Source organism: Mercenaria mercenaria, chromosome 12 (assembly GCF_021730395.1).
Source record: "Mercenaria mercenaria strain notata chromosome 12, MADL_Memer_1, whole genome shotgun sequence".
In the NCBI taxonomy this organism is placed as follows: Eukaryota; Metazoa; Mollusca; class Bivalvia; order Venerida; family Veneridae; genus Mercenaria; species Mercenaria mercenaria.
The window spans coordinates 80,043,787-80,057,182 of NC_069372.1; the positions used below are offsets into that span (position 1 = coordinate 80,043,787).

A 13,396-nucleotide genomic window follows, 5' to 3' on the forward strand; every position below is an offset into this window, starting at 1 on the left:
ACATAGTATCTCCTACGTAGGAGTTAGTATCTCCTACGTAGGACATAGTAACTCATACGTAAGGGTTCCCATTTTGCGGCGCTGCAACGTTCTGTGGTCCTACTTGCGTTTCCGGTGTTAATTGAACATTGCTGGTTGACTTTTTAATTGCGTGCTGATAAAAGACATTTATTGCAATACTTCATTTATTTTCTAAACTATTTATATTCTTGTATTTTATGTGTTGTCTCGAGAAGGGGCTTAAATAAATAACTTTTCATTGAATTCCGTGAAATAATCTCTTAACCACTGTTTCTAACCAATAACAAAGAACGAATTTATATAGACCTGATTGCATGATACGATTATCAATGTTCTATAAGATTTAGTAAGTTTCAACTAGTCAATTATTCTTTTATCTAGTCACTCTGATCAAACAAAATTGTAAAGGTTATTTCTCATGAAATTAGCTCTTATAAAAAAAATAGCCTCTACCGTGAAGAGCGATAAAGGGGAATAAATTATGTTTACCAAGTTACTCGTCATTAATTTCTTCTCTCTAGGCATAAACTTAACAAAACAAAGGATAACCAGATTTAATGACTGGAACCTACAAATTCGCCGTGATATTCGGTAATTAAAAGATTTTACTGTCAAAAAATGCTTCACTTTATTTAAATACTATTCTATTCTTCCTCTTTTTCACAACATAAACACTATATAGAAGATACACACACCATGTTAAAGAAAGCAAAACCGTCGGACCACAAGTTGATATGCCATTAGTTTTTCGGAACACTATTATTAAGTGTATTCTCGGGAATAGATCACAAAATTCAGTAGGAAAAAATATATAAAGTGGGCTAAATATAGTACTGTAATTAAGAGAAAATATACAGTAATTAAGACTCTTAGAGAGAGAGAGAGAGAGAGAGAGAGAGAGAGAGAGAGAGAGAGAGAGAGAGTTAAACGAATATTTGAATTTTATATGAATAATGAGACATGTGTAAGATCCACATCCCTAGCTGAAAGGTCAAGGTCACTTTCGGCCGAGACGGAACTATTTTTGTCTGTTCTAGATCGGTATTTAACCAGTCGGGCGTTCAATTCATACGCATCTGAACTCTGTCAGGGTTCCCACGGTCAGGGAAAGTCGGTGAATTTTGTAATTAGTCAGGGAAATTTGGATTTTGGGCAAAAGTCAGGGAAATTTGGAGTTGTACATGCGCGAATCCAGCTTATTTTCTCAGAGGGGGTCCGACCCCCTCCCCCACCCGGAAAATTTTGAAATTTAGTGCTTTCAGCATTCTGGGCATTTTAGGAGCATTTAAGAACACTTTTCCACTGCAAGTTTATACATAATATACCCCTTATTTTCACAGTTTTATGTGATAACCTGTTAAATTTGGGGAAAATGATAAAATCCAGTTTTCTTCAAGGTAGAATTCTTAGTTTCTTTTAGATAATTGATATAAATATGTATTATGTCGGGATCGTATGAAACAGCAGCCGCATATACTTTGAATGCGGTCCTAATATTGCCTTTTTCGAAAAAACAAACATTTTCTTTCCTTCTTTTCTTCTTTCCATTTTCAAGGATTTTCCAGAGGGGGTCCGGACCCCCGGTCCCCCACCCCCTCTGGAACCGCGCATGTTGTAGGTCGAAGGTTTTAGGAATCAGTTTTAACATTAGCTAAAAACGTAACATTAGCTTAAAAGATCTAGCAGTGTTTTAAAGCTACCTCTATAGGCAAAATTATTAAAACCTTAACCCTAAGACTGCACTGCCTGGTGACCACTTTTGTGGCCCGACTAATTGGTGTACTAAAATTGACAGAGGTCCACTTTTCGAAACCTGCTCATTTTAAGACCGATGTCAAATGTCTTATTCATTATTTAATTGCTCAAAAGAGTTTTGATGAAATTGTAATTGTTGTTATTTTGTGCACATATAGACGTCAGTTCCACCATGACTTCGTCTACGTGATATTTCGCGCCATACATTTTAAATGTATAAACTAACTCTGACTTTTTTTTCCAAGGAAAATTAAGCATTTGTTTTTCATAAGAATAAAGGATGAATAGTTCAGTATATAATTTCTAAAACACTCGCCTTTAAATATAATTACAGACTCCCAATTACTACTCAATCATTTAGTTTAATCATATTTTATTGTACATATATACGGAAACATAAACAACAATCACATACATCATATATGTCATATATACAAATGGGTTGGGTTAAAAGTTATTGAAACGTTATGTCGTGCTAATATTAGAAACATCAACGTTCGTAAAGCGACGGTTGTTTTTGGATGTCGTCGTGAACGTCGTTAGCAATTTTGAATTTATAGTGTGGCAGCAGTTTTCGCAAGAGAGACAAGAAATAAAGAAATGTTTAAGAAAAACCAACTTTTTGACCAACCTAAAAACGCTCAATGTAATTGCTTACAACGGTAAGCCAAGAGCTCTTTTGGTTTAAAGGCAAGCAGCAAGCAAAGATATATCATAAATTTTATTTGATTTCTCTTAGAGAGAGAGGGAGAGAGAGAGAGAGAGAGAGAGAGAGAGAGAGAGAGTCTACTTTTGTTGATAATTGTATCTTAATTAAAGAGCTATCTGTATAATTAATTTCCTTACCTTAAAAGATATTTCAAAAGAAGATATCTCTCTTGGAGAAGAGCTTTCAGTCACAGACAAGAGACAGGTTTAAATATAGCTTTCTCTCAATTAAACTTCTATCCCATCATAATGCAGATATTGAATTGAAACTTCACATGTGTCTTTGGGGTTATAAAACTAGTTGACAGCATCAAGTCCCATAACTCTGACCTGCATTTTAGCCAAATTATGCCCCCTTTGGACTTAGAAAATCCTGGTTAAAGTTTTGCGTGCAAGTACATACAGTACATGGTGCATCTTTGATGAGTATAGGTCACTTCTCAGCCAACTTGGGACGGGGGCACCATCTGCCCGTCCCTGGATCCGGGCATGTTCAGAGATGATTTTAATAAGCCTTTCAAAAGGAGAAACAGTTATATGCGAAGAAACAGTTCTATCATATTTGAATAAAATTTTACAATAGACATATTAGAATCAAAATAGTTCATAGCAAAGCTATGTTTGAACACTATACACTCCGCAGATTATACGTCGTATGAACTATTTTCTCGGTATACGCCCTCGTAAAATTATTACGCTCGGCGTATATAAATAGTGTTGAAACACGGTTTTGCTATAAATCATTTCTTAAATATAACTCGCGACGGCTACATCGACGCCTGGATTGAGTACAATAGCCCTCTTCTTCGAATAGTCTAGTTAAAATGTTTATATTGGCGTCCGTTAATATTAAATATAACTAATATCCATGAACTTTTGGATCAATTCTCGCACATGTGCAAAGGGTTACAATAGATGCGTTTACTGGTACTTTAAATTGTTAAACATTGAAATTGTTCCTGCTTTGCTAATACTGAGATTAACAATGAATTGATTTAAAGACACTATTTAATATGTTTACAACAATCAGTTAACAGTTATACGTCATTTTCATGTTTTACAAATGAACATGGTCAACTTGTTTAAAATAACTTGTAAATAACGGAGTAGCCTATGCGTCGACAGACTTCGCCTTATATTGGTTGGTCTTGCATTTAGGTTTAATCCTGGTGAAGTTCATTTAATATTTCCCGTCGGAGAAATTGGTAAAGCAGTGCAGCATCGTCTGCTGTTTTGGCAGGCATCATATTATGGTCCGACATGATGATGGTACACAGTTCAAACACCGTTTCGTCACATGTAACATTTCCCTTTTGAATACTTTCCTCAAGACACAAGTTCACCTGTGCTTCAGATGTACGACAAAGGTAATCCTGACAGCCGAACATACCAGGACAATGATACATCAAAAATGGTCTTCCGTATGGTTGGTTTGGATTGCTTGATGGTCTTATACGATGGTTATTCCACAGTTTAACTATAGAGTTAAGTTCTTCCTGAAAAAATGTATAGATAAAAGTATAATGGCGAAAGAAAGTAATTACGATGCACGCTATATATAGGCCTGTATTTACACTTTTTAAGACTTCGCACACACTTTTAAATGTATCTGTTAACACTCCTTTTAAAACTCTATTAAATTTCAGTGGAATCTGAAATGTTATTTTTTTACGTTCAAATTTCATACCGGGTGTGTGACGTCAGTTTCAGTATATCGCCACGTTTAAAAGTTCTTCAGCGACGATAATTTCAACTTCACTCACGCTTCATAAAAAGATGTGTACCATTTATATAATAATTAAAAGTGAGGTATGCGTAAGTAATAAAAAGAGTACTGTATTGGATTTACATTGGAAAATATGAATTCGTTCTTTTGCGCTCCAAAAGTCGACCAATATTTCCGCTGCAGAACTCGTGCATTGAGAACTTTTTATTTCATACATACCGGTATCTACACGTATAATGTATCACATGCATATCTACATGTATAAACGAAATGTGAATATTATAAATTTGTTTAATAGTCTGATTAAGACTAACAATACTAAAATAAATAAAATAATTAATGCAACGACAAACAGTACATTACGTTACGCACTCGATATGAAATTCAGGCGTCCGTGTATTGAAAAATATTGACGTTTCTGGTACCATTGTAACTTACCACAGGCACGAGTATCGGACCTGGGACAAAAAATATGGCCTTATTTACATCCTGAATGAGTCCAAAATGAAAACTATGTAGTGAAATATTGGCCCCTTCAAAAGATACATATATCTACTGAAGGCCAGAATCTCGAGAATCGAGCCTGCGAGCGATGGGTTCACTTCCCGAGCCGTTGTGAAATAAAGTCTCTAGACAATTGAACAAACTACCTATCACAATTTCGCATGTACAATTAACTTCAAATTGAGACCAACCCCAAGTTTCTAGCCCTCCCCGTTCATGAAATATCTATCAGAATGCTGCAAGTTCCAGGTAGATAGAAGTGTGGCACAACGAAACGTTACGAAATTACGGACTAAAAGATGTTTGTCAGCCTAGCACGGGTCAAATTCATTTGCCATGAATAACAAGTATTACTTAATATGTAAATTACGGCCACTCACCACCGTCAGTAGCATCTGCTACACGCGATATTTACTTTTTTATTTTTCCGTCGGTCTCTCGATTGTATTCTCCGCCATTGAAACAGATATGATAATATCCGAGTAATTTTTTACGAAACGTTGCGGTTCTGTCGGAGGTGTGTCGCTATTGGCCAATCAGAAATTGAGTTTAAAAATACTTAATGAATTATGTTCAATGGCGTAGCATTCAATTGAAAGACCGTGGAAAAAATTTGAAACGCAAATATCGCGTGTTTGAGATGCTACTGACGATTTTGAGTGGCCCTAGTTTATGTATTTAGTTATACTTTTTAGTACTTTTTTTATTGAATTTGAGCCGTAATCGGCGGACAGCTATACTTTAGTCTATGTTTACGTACCGATTCTTTGTGCCGCATCTTTATCTACCAGGGACTTTCAGAAGGAAGGCATTCGTTTCCTGACAGATATTTCATGAACGGGAAGGGCTAGAGACTTGGGGTCGGTCTCATTTTGTAGCTAAATGTATAGGGAAACAGTGATAGGTAGTTTGTCTTGAGACTTTATTTCACAACGGCCCGGGAAGTGAACCCATTGCTCGCAGGCTCGATTCTCGAGATTCTGGCCTTCAGTAGAGATATATGTACCTTTTGAAGGGGGCTCATATTTCACTACATATTTTCATTTTGAACTCATTAAGGATGAAAATAAGGCCATATTTTTACTGGTGCCTGTGCCAGGTCACTAAATTATATATTTTAACAAGACCAGCAAATAATTAACCTACATACATGTAGAGCAAACTCTGTTTCTATATAAAGTAACATCATTATACGATGAACGATATAATCAAAAATCCGTGTAGAAAGGTCAGAAATCTGTCATATGTTTTATAAAAAAAATATAGACGTACCTGAATTAAGTCCATGAAACAAAACTGCAGAACAGCCTTATCAAAAAAGCTTCCGTTGAAATCACCAGTACTTTTCAGCATTGTGAAAAAATCTATCCAGTACTGAACATTTTCATTTCGAAGTATACCCCACCAACGCTCAATTCTTTGATTATGGTTACTTGATCCTTGTAAAAAACAGCTGTTTGTTAACTGTTCGTCTCTCTGACCCCTAAGAAAAATGACCATCTGTCGAATGTAAACATTCTCGGTGCCATAATCTGACCTAGCACGCGTTGGACAGCCTTGCAAATGTTTCACAGCATTCATAAAATAACCAGCAATTATCTTAGGATCGCTGTTTGTTTTGTGCACCTCAAGCCATATTATGAAACGAGAAAATCCATCGATAGCTCCGTTGATACACAGCCCGTACGGTTTCAATTTATCATACCGTCGATATGCCATAAATAATTAGGTCCAAGATTCAGGTACATCCGACGTTGAAGACGAGTTCTCCTTCTCTGTTCAATACCGTCTTTGTCACAAATATGCATCATCAGGCGAACTGTTTCTTGTGTAACAACGTATCCCTCTTGAAGGAGTTTCTGATGCATCATCTTGTATCCAAGTTGTTTGCTGGATGTCATTACATTTTCCATGACATAGAGACCAACACTAAGCTCATCACTTTTATTTATGCGTCTAAATAACTTCATACGTGACAATATCCGTTTAAGGCTTCGTAAAGAAACTTTAAACCCATTTATTTTTTCAAGACAAAGTAATATTTCACGGTATTTCATACCAGATGCAAAATATGTTTTTATAAAATCATCCATGCCGTGTAGTTTTAAATTACACACGTTTCCTTACTAAATAATAGTACACACGAGTATATTGTTCCACTACGCATGCTGGAGAGTCTTTTAGTCAGTGACATACGTACGAGTTACTAAGTCCTACGTAGGAGATACTAACTCCTACGTAGGAGATATTATGTCCTACGTAGGAGATACTAAGTCCTACGTAGGAGATACTATCTCCTACGTAGGAGATACTAACTCCTACGTAGTACTTAATATGTCCTACGTAGGAGATACTATGTCCTACGTAGGAGATATTAAGTACTACGTAGGAGATACTAAGTCCTACGTAGGAGATACTATGTCCTACGTAGGAGATAGTAAGTCCTACGTAGGAGATACTATGTCCTACGTAGGAGATACTAAGTCCTACGTAGGAGATACTATGTCCTACGTAGGAGATAGTAAGTCCTACGTAGGAGATACTAAGTACTACGTAGGAGATACTAACTCCTACGTAGGAGATAGTAAGTCGTACGTAAGACAAATTTAAATCTATCTGCTGGCACCAGGACGCTTCCATACAAAACGGCGTTAAACCAGAAGATGTAAATATATATTGTACACTAGCTATAATAGCAGAGAGAAATAAGTTTATCTGTATTTACATGTTGCTACATTATACAACTTGTTAAACCTCGCTGATAAAATATTCACTGCAGTATAGAGAGAGAGTGGGCAAAATAATTAGGTGTTGATAGGTACATGGAATTTTACACAATTTTATGAGAGTTTATCAGTTTTGGTCGCGATTTAGCGAGAGAAAGACGCATGTTATACATGCAGTATTTCAATGTTGTTTAGAGTCAATTGATGGCTCGTTTTTTTGAAGGAAATATTTGTTTCTTGATTTATTTGTTGGAGATTGGGGGGTACATTTTATTGTACATAATTATTGAGTTGCTCGGCGAATATTTTGGTTGTTTGGGTGTTTAATCGTGGTTTTGTTTTGAAGCTGATACTTGGTTGTTGAAGGTTGGAATTGTTGGTTCTTTTGTGAATTGAAGTTTATGATTTGGCTGGTTGTTTGAATGTGTGTGTTGATGGGTTCTTTTGTGTTTTAGAGGTGTATAAATTGATTTTCTGCAGTTTGGTGGTGTATCGTTCGAATATATATATTGCTCTGAGTTTTGCAGATTAATTGTTTGGTTTTGAATGGTTGTTGGCTGAAGCTTGTGCTGACCGAGCATAAGTATTGAGATACTTGCGATTTTTTGTATATCATATATACCTGCGTACATGTGAATAAGTTTGACGAAAAGCGGTGCAAATTTAGTTATACTTGTATACAGAATGTTTGTGGTGTGTGTTTGATCTAGGTGTAAATAGTACGTCAGCATGCTTAAGTATATAATGTATATACAGTGAAAAATATACAGAAAAACTACCAAAAATACACACAAGAAAATACATAGGGAAACAATTAAGTGCTAGTTTCCAAGGTAAAGATTAGCCATAGTCAGGCGGTGCATACTACCTCCCTAACCGTTGGTAACGCCTTGCACCGGCCACCATCAAATCCTGACAAACTGGGGGCTCGTCCGGGATCTTTACCAAACTGGCTAATAACTAGCAATATATTGTTTGAGTGCATGTTAAAATACTGTGTTATTTAACGGTGTTTTGAGGTACTGTAAAAGTGTTCAAACGGCGTTCAACATAGAGTTTTTCAATTGAACAGTATTAGTTGAATACTGAAATTTTAATGATGGATTATGATAAATGGGTTTCGTTGGGCGAGAGATTAGGCTTAAAGGAAGATGCCTTACTTGAATACGTGCAGAAGAAAGAAGCCGAGTGTATTGAGAGGGACGAACGTAGGGAACGGCGCGACCAGGAACGTCGGCGCATAGATGCTGAAACAGAGGAAAAGAAACGTTTATTCGAGCTTGAAAAATGCAAGTACATGGCAGATGAGGCCGAGAAGCAGAAGCATATAGAGCTCAAACTCAGAAAGAAAGAAATGGAACTTATGCGACTGAAAATAGAAGCAGGGGCGTCAGCCGATATCAAGCCTTCTGTTGAGGCACCGCATAGCAGAGGTCTTAGGCCAAAGCTTCCAAAATTTGAAGAGAATAAAGACGACATGGATGCTTACCTTGAACGGTTTGAAAGATTTGCACGTAGCCAAGAATGGAAAGAAGATACTTGGGCCATAAGCTTGAGTTCTTTGTTAACCGGGAAGGGTCTTGAAGTGTACACTAGTATGGCCCCGGAACAAGCGTCAGACTATCAGGCATTAAAAACAGCCGTTCTTAAAAGATACCAGCTTACGGAAGAAGGTTTTCGGGCTAAATTTAGAGAAGGTAAACCAGAGCAAGGGGAGACGGTATTTCAATTCATGGCTCGTCTTGATAGATACTTAAGCAGATGGACGGAAATGGCGGAGGCCACAGATACGTACGACAAGTTGAAAGACTTAATTATTAGAGAGCAGTTTACTAGAACCTGTTCACCAGACTTAGCGCTTTTCCTTAAAGAAAGGAAACCTAAAAGTCGCAACGACGTCATTACTCTGGCAGAGCAGTACATAGAAGCTCATGGTGGTACGATTACGTACAGTAAGAATCCCAAATCTAATAATAACCCCAATAAATTCACACCACACCCAGTTCAGTCGCCAAGCCAAAAGCCCCCGTCCTATGATAAGGCAGTGCATAAGAAAGTAACATGTTTATTTTTTGGAACAGATATGGTCAGATTGCGAAAGATTGCCGTGATCAAAACAGAAAACGTTATGGTGCAGCTTGGATGATGTACAGAGGTCAAAATGGCGGTAGTTACCGCGATAGGCGTGATCCGTCACCAAAGAATTGGCGCATGGGGCCGAAAGAAAATAAGCGTGATGGTAGACCAGGTAATGAGAAAATATCGGGCATGTGCATGTCACTTCCTCCGCAAAGCTCATACGAAGGTTGCATAGAAAAGGGAAAGCTCAAGCTAGCTAATGGGAATTCAGTTCCAGTAGTTACTAGTAGTTGTACTATTGAATCATTAGAAGGTGAAAGGCAGTTAGACTTGAAGCAGGGTTATGTAGGAGACCAAGAAGTTAAAGTACTTAGAGACACAGGGTGTGAGTTAGCAGTTGTTAGAAAGAAGTTGGTTACAGAAGATCAAATGTTGAAAAAAAACTGCGTAATGATAGCAATTGATGGACGTGCAAGATTAGTCCCTATGGCTCAGATTAGAATTGACACACCATACTTCAAGGGTGAAATAGAGGCCATGGTTTTAGAAACCGTAATTTGTGATTTGGTATTAGGCAACATTAGTGGCGTGCTAGATAAACCAGATGAAAAATGGATTGGTCGTGATGCCAGTAAAATAGAAGCAACGGACACAAATGTAGCTGCTGTAGTCACAAGGGCACAAGCAGAGAAGGAGAAGAAACCTATGAAGCCACTTAAAGTACCGGTAGTTAAAGAAGATGAAACAACGGTTGAGTTGCTTAAGAAAGCACAGTCAGAGGATAAGTCATTGAACAGGCTATGGAGATACGCCGAAGAGAAAAAAATAAAGTCGACAAAAGGTGGCAATAAGTACAGATACGAGATAAGCAAAGACGTATTGTACAGGATCTTTGAGACAGTGAAGGGCGATAAGAAAGTAGAAACCAAGCAGATAGTGGTCCCGAAGATATACCAGAAGCGTGTTATGTCTTTAGCACACGAATCTATAGTGGGTGGGCATCTTTCAGTTCGCAAGACTGTAGACAGAATACAGTCAAGCTTTCATTGGCCAGGAATATCAAGAGACGTCACAAGGTTTTGTCGTTCATGCGATATTTGCCAGAAAACAGTACCGAAGGGTAAAGTTCAGAAGGTACCTCTTGGTGAGATGCCAATCATCGATGCTCCATTTCAACGGGTTGCTGTTGATTTGATTGGGCCAATTTCGCCTATTTCAGAAAAAGGAAACCGTTACATCTTGACAGTAGTTGATTATGCTACACGTTACCCTGAAGCAGTTGCTTTGCCAAGAATAGAGACAGAAAATGTTGCAGAAGCATTGCTAGACATATTCTCTAGAGTAGGTTTTCCTTTTGAAATCTTAAGTGACAGAGGTAGCCAATTTACATCGCAACTTATGGAAGAAGTATGCAGGCTCGTGTCCCTTAAACAGTTGTTTACGACACCTTACAACCCGAAATGTAACGGCCTTTGTGAGAGAATGAATGGAATTCTCAAAAGTATGCTAAAGAAAATGTGCCAAGAGAGACCCAAAGACTGGGATCGATATATATCTGCTGTATTGTTTGCATACAGGGAAGTCCCACAAGCCAGTACAGGATTTTCCCCATTTGAATTGTTATATGGTAGAACAGTGAGAGGTCCAATGCAGGCACTGAAGGAACTTTGGACAGAAAGCGAAGTTCCAGAAACCAGGAACACGTATGAATACGTGCTTGATCTACGAAACAGACTAGAAGAAACGTGCAGAATTGCAAGGGAGAGTCTCAGCAATGCACAAGTAGAATACAAACATCATTATGATAAAAAGGCAAGAGCACGAAGTCTCGAGCAAGGAGACAAAGTTTTAGTCCTCCTGCCTACATCTCACAACAAACTCATGTTGCAGTGGAAGGGTCCATTTGATGTAGCTGAAATTGTAAACAAATTTGATTATAAAGTAAAGATAGGCGACAGAGTAGTTGTTTATCACATAAACCTTTTGAAGAAATATGAGGAGAGAGAAGATAAGGTCTGTGCAAGTGTAGCAGTTATAGAAGCAGAGAATGAAAGTGAAACTGGTGTAGTTGACGATGAGAGTTTACTGAACGTAGTAAACAGTAGTGGTACTGAGACGTACAGAGATGTTTGTGTAAATGAGCAGTTGTCTAGAGAGCAGAAAGCTGAAGTGTATGCTCTGCTTGAAGAATTTAAAGATATATTCACTGATGTACCAGGGACAACTGACCTTGAAGAACACAAGATTGATTTGACTGATGAGACACCGATACGTGTTAGGCAGTACATTATACCTTACGCAAAGAGAAAAGACGTTGAAGACGAAGTTAAGAATATGTTAGAAGCTGGAGTCATAGAACCTGCAAATTCAGATTACAACTCCCCGGTTGTTCTTGTGAAGAAGAAAGATAATACAAACCGCTTTTGTATAGACTTCAGACGCATTAATTCTTTCACGAGGTTCGACACGAAACCTATGGGTAATGTAGAGGATATTATGGCGAAGTTGAGAGAAGACAACTACTTCACAAAGATTGACCTGACCAAAGGTTATTGGCAGATACCAACAGAAGAAAAGTCGAGGCATTTGACCGCATTCTCTACTCCAGAAGGCAGTTACCAGTTCAGAAAAATGCCGTTCGGAATGGTAAATTCTGGGGCAACATTCAATCGAATGATGAGAAAGTTGTTGGCTGGCATCAAAGATGCAGATAATTATGTGGACGATGTCCTTGGACACACTATAACCTGGGAGAGACACGTAATGGTGTTGAGAAATGTATTCACCAGAATACGGGAAGCAAGACTGACAGTAAAGCCATCAAAATGTATGATTGGATTTGGTAGTATTTCGTTTACCGGCCACGTTGTAGGTGACGGCATGATGCAAATAGAGGACGATAAGTTAGACAAGATACGTAGTGCTGAGAGACCAGAAACTAAGAAGCAACTTAGGTTATTCCTTGGTTTGGCGGGATACTATAGGAAATTCATCGGGTCCTTCGCAGAGATCGCCGCCCCTTTGACAGACCTAACGAAGAAAGGTCAACCAAACAAAATAGTCTGGAGGTCAGACCATGAAACAGCCTTCATGACACTGAAGCAATTATTGACTCGTGCGCCGATATTACGTTTGCCGGACTTCTCCAAAATGTTTGTCTTGCAGTGTGATGCTTCGGATACTGGGGTTGGAGCAGCCCTTCTACAAAGGTTTGATGACGGATTGTTTCCTATTGCATATGCAAGCAAGAAGCTTTTGAAACGGGAGAAGAACTACTCAGTAATAGAAAGGGAATGCCTAGCTATGGTTTTTGGAATTAAGAAATTCCACAAGTACTTGTATGGACAACAGTTTGAACTACAAACTGATCACGCACCTTTGACCTACATTCAAAAATGTAAAATTGAAAGCGGTCGAATTATGAGATGGGCCTTGTTCTTGCAGAACTACAAGTTCCGAATCGAGGCTCTCAAAGGAACAGACAACGTCTGTGCAGATTACCTGAGTAGACTGGATACCTGAGGGGTTAGTGTCGAATTATTCTTCGTATTTTGAAAACAGTTGAGTGTTTTCTTGAGTGGGGGGCTGTCAGAATAATTCGTAGCTGCCTGTTGCAAAACGGCGTTAAACCAGAAGATGTAAATACAGCGAAACACCGCTCGCTCGAGGTCGCAAGGGGATGAGCAAAATGCTCGAGTTATTCATGGTTTCGAGCGACCTAAACATTGACCAACATACGAAGAAAATTGAAATTGTCATCGGGACCATTTGCAGAGGAAACGGTGATGCGTAATAATAACAAACGCGTGACATTTAAAAAAAACGTTATCTATGATGTAATAAGTAATAACATACTTGCTTTAATCTAAAGTAAACA

General features: G+C 38.1%; 2 protein-coding genes across 2 annotated transcripts; one reads left to right on the top strand and one right to left on the bottom strand.

The window, feature by feature from the left end:
* Nucleotides 1–3,644: 3,644 nt before the first annotated feature.
* On the bottom strand, nucleotides 3,645–6,433 carry LOC123540769 (uncharacterized). Its single transcript, XM_045326038.2, has 2 exons — nucleotides 5,987–6,433; nucleotides 3,645–3,980 (listed from the first exon to the last, which is right to left on the bottom strand). The coding sequence occupies exons 1-2, from the start codon at nucleotides 6,431–6,433 to the stop codon at nucleotides 3,645–3,647; spliced, it is 783 nt and encodes a 260-aa protein (XP_045181973.2).
* A 3,152-nt stretch (nucleotides 6,434–9,585) lies between these two features.
* LOC128547612 (uncharacterized) lies at nucleotides 9,586–13,041 on the top strand. The gene has a single exon (XM_053520664.1). It carries the CDS (start codon nucleotides 9,586–9,588, stop codon nucleotides 13,039–13,041), a length of 3,456 nt encoding a protein of 1,151 aa, XP_053376639.1.
* The last annotated feature ends 355 nt before the right edge of the window (nucleotides 13,042–13,396 follow it).

Excerpts from the sequence above, each read along its gene's own strand:
- LOC123540769 (XM_045326038.2), bottom strand. The coding sequence starts at position 6,433 with ATGGCATATCGACGGTATGATAAATTGAAACCGTACGGGCTGTGTATC. Across the intron at positions 3,981-5,986 it reads GTTTCATGGACTTAATTCAG|GAAGAACTTAACTCTATAGT; the intron begins GTACGTCTATAT and ends ACATTTTTTCAG.
- LOC128547612 (XM_053520664.1), top strand. The coding sequence starts at position 9,586 with ATGTACAGAGGTCAAAATGGCGGTAGTTACCGCGATAGGCGTGATCCG.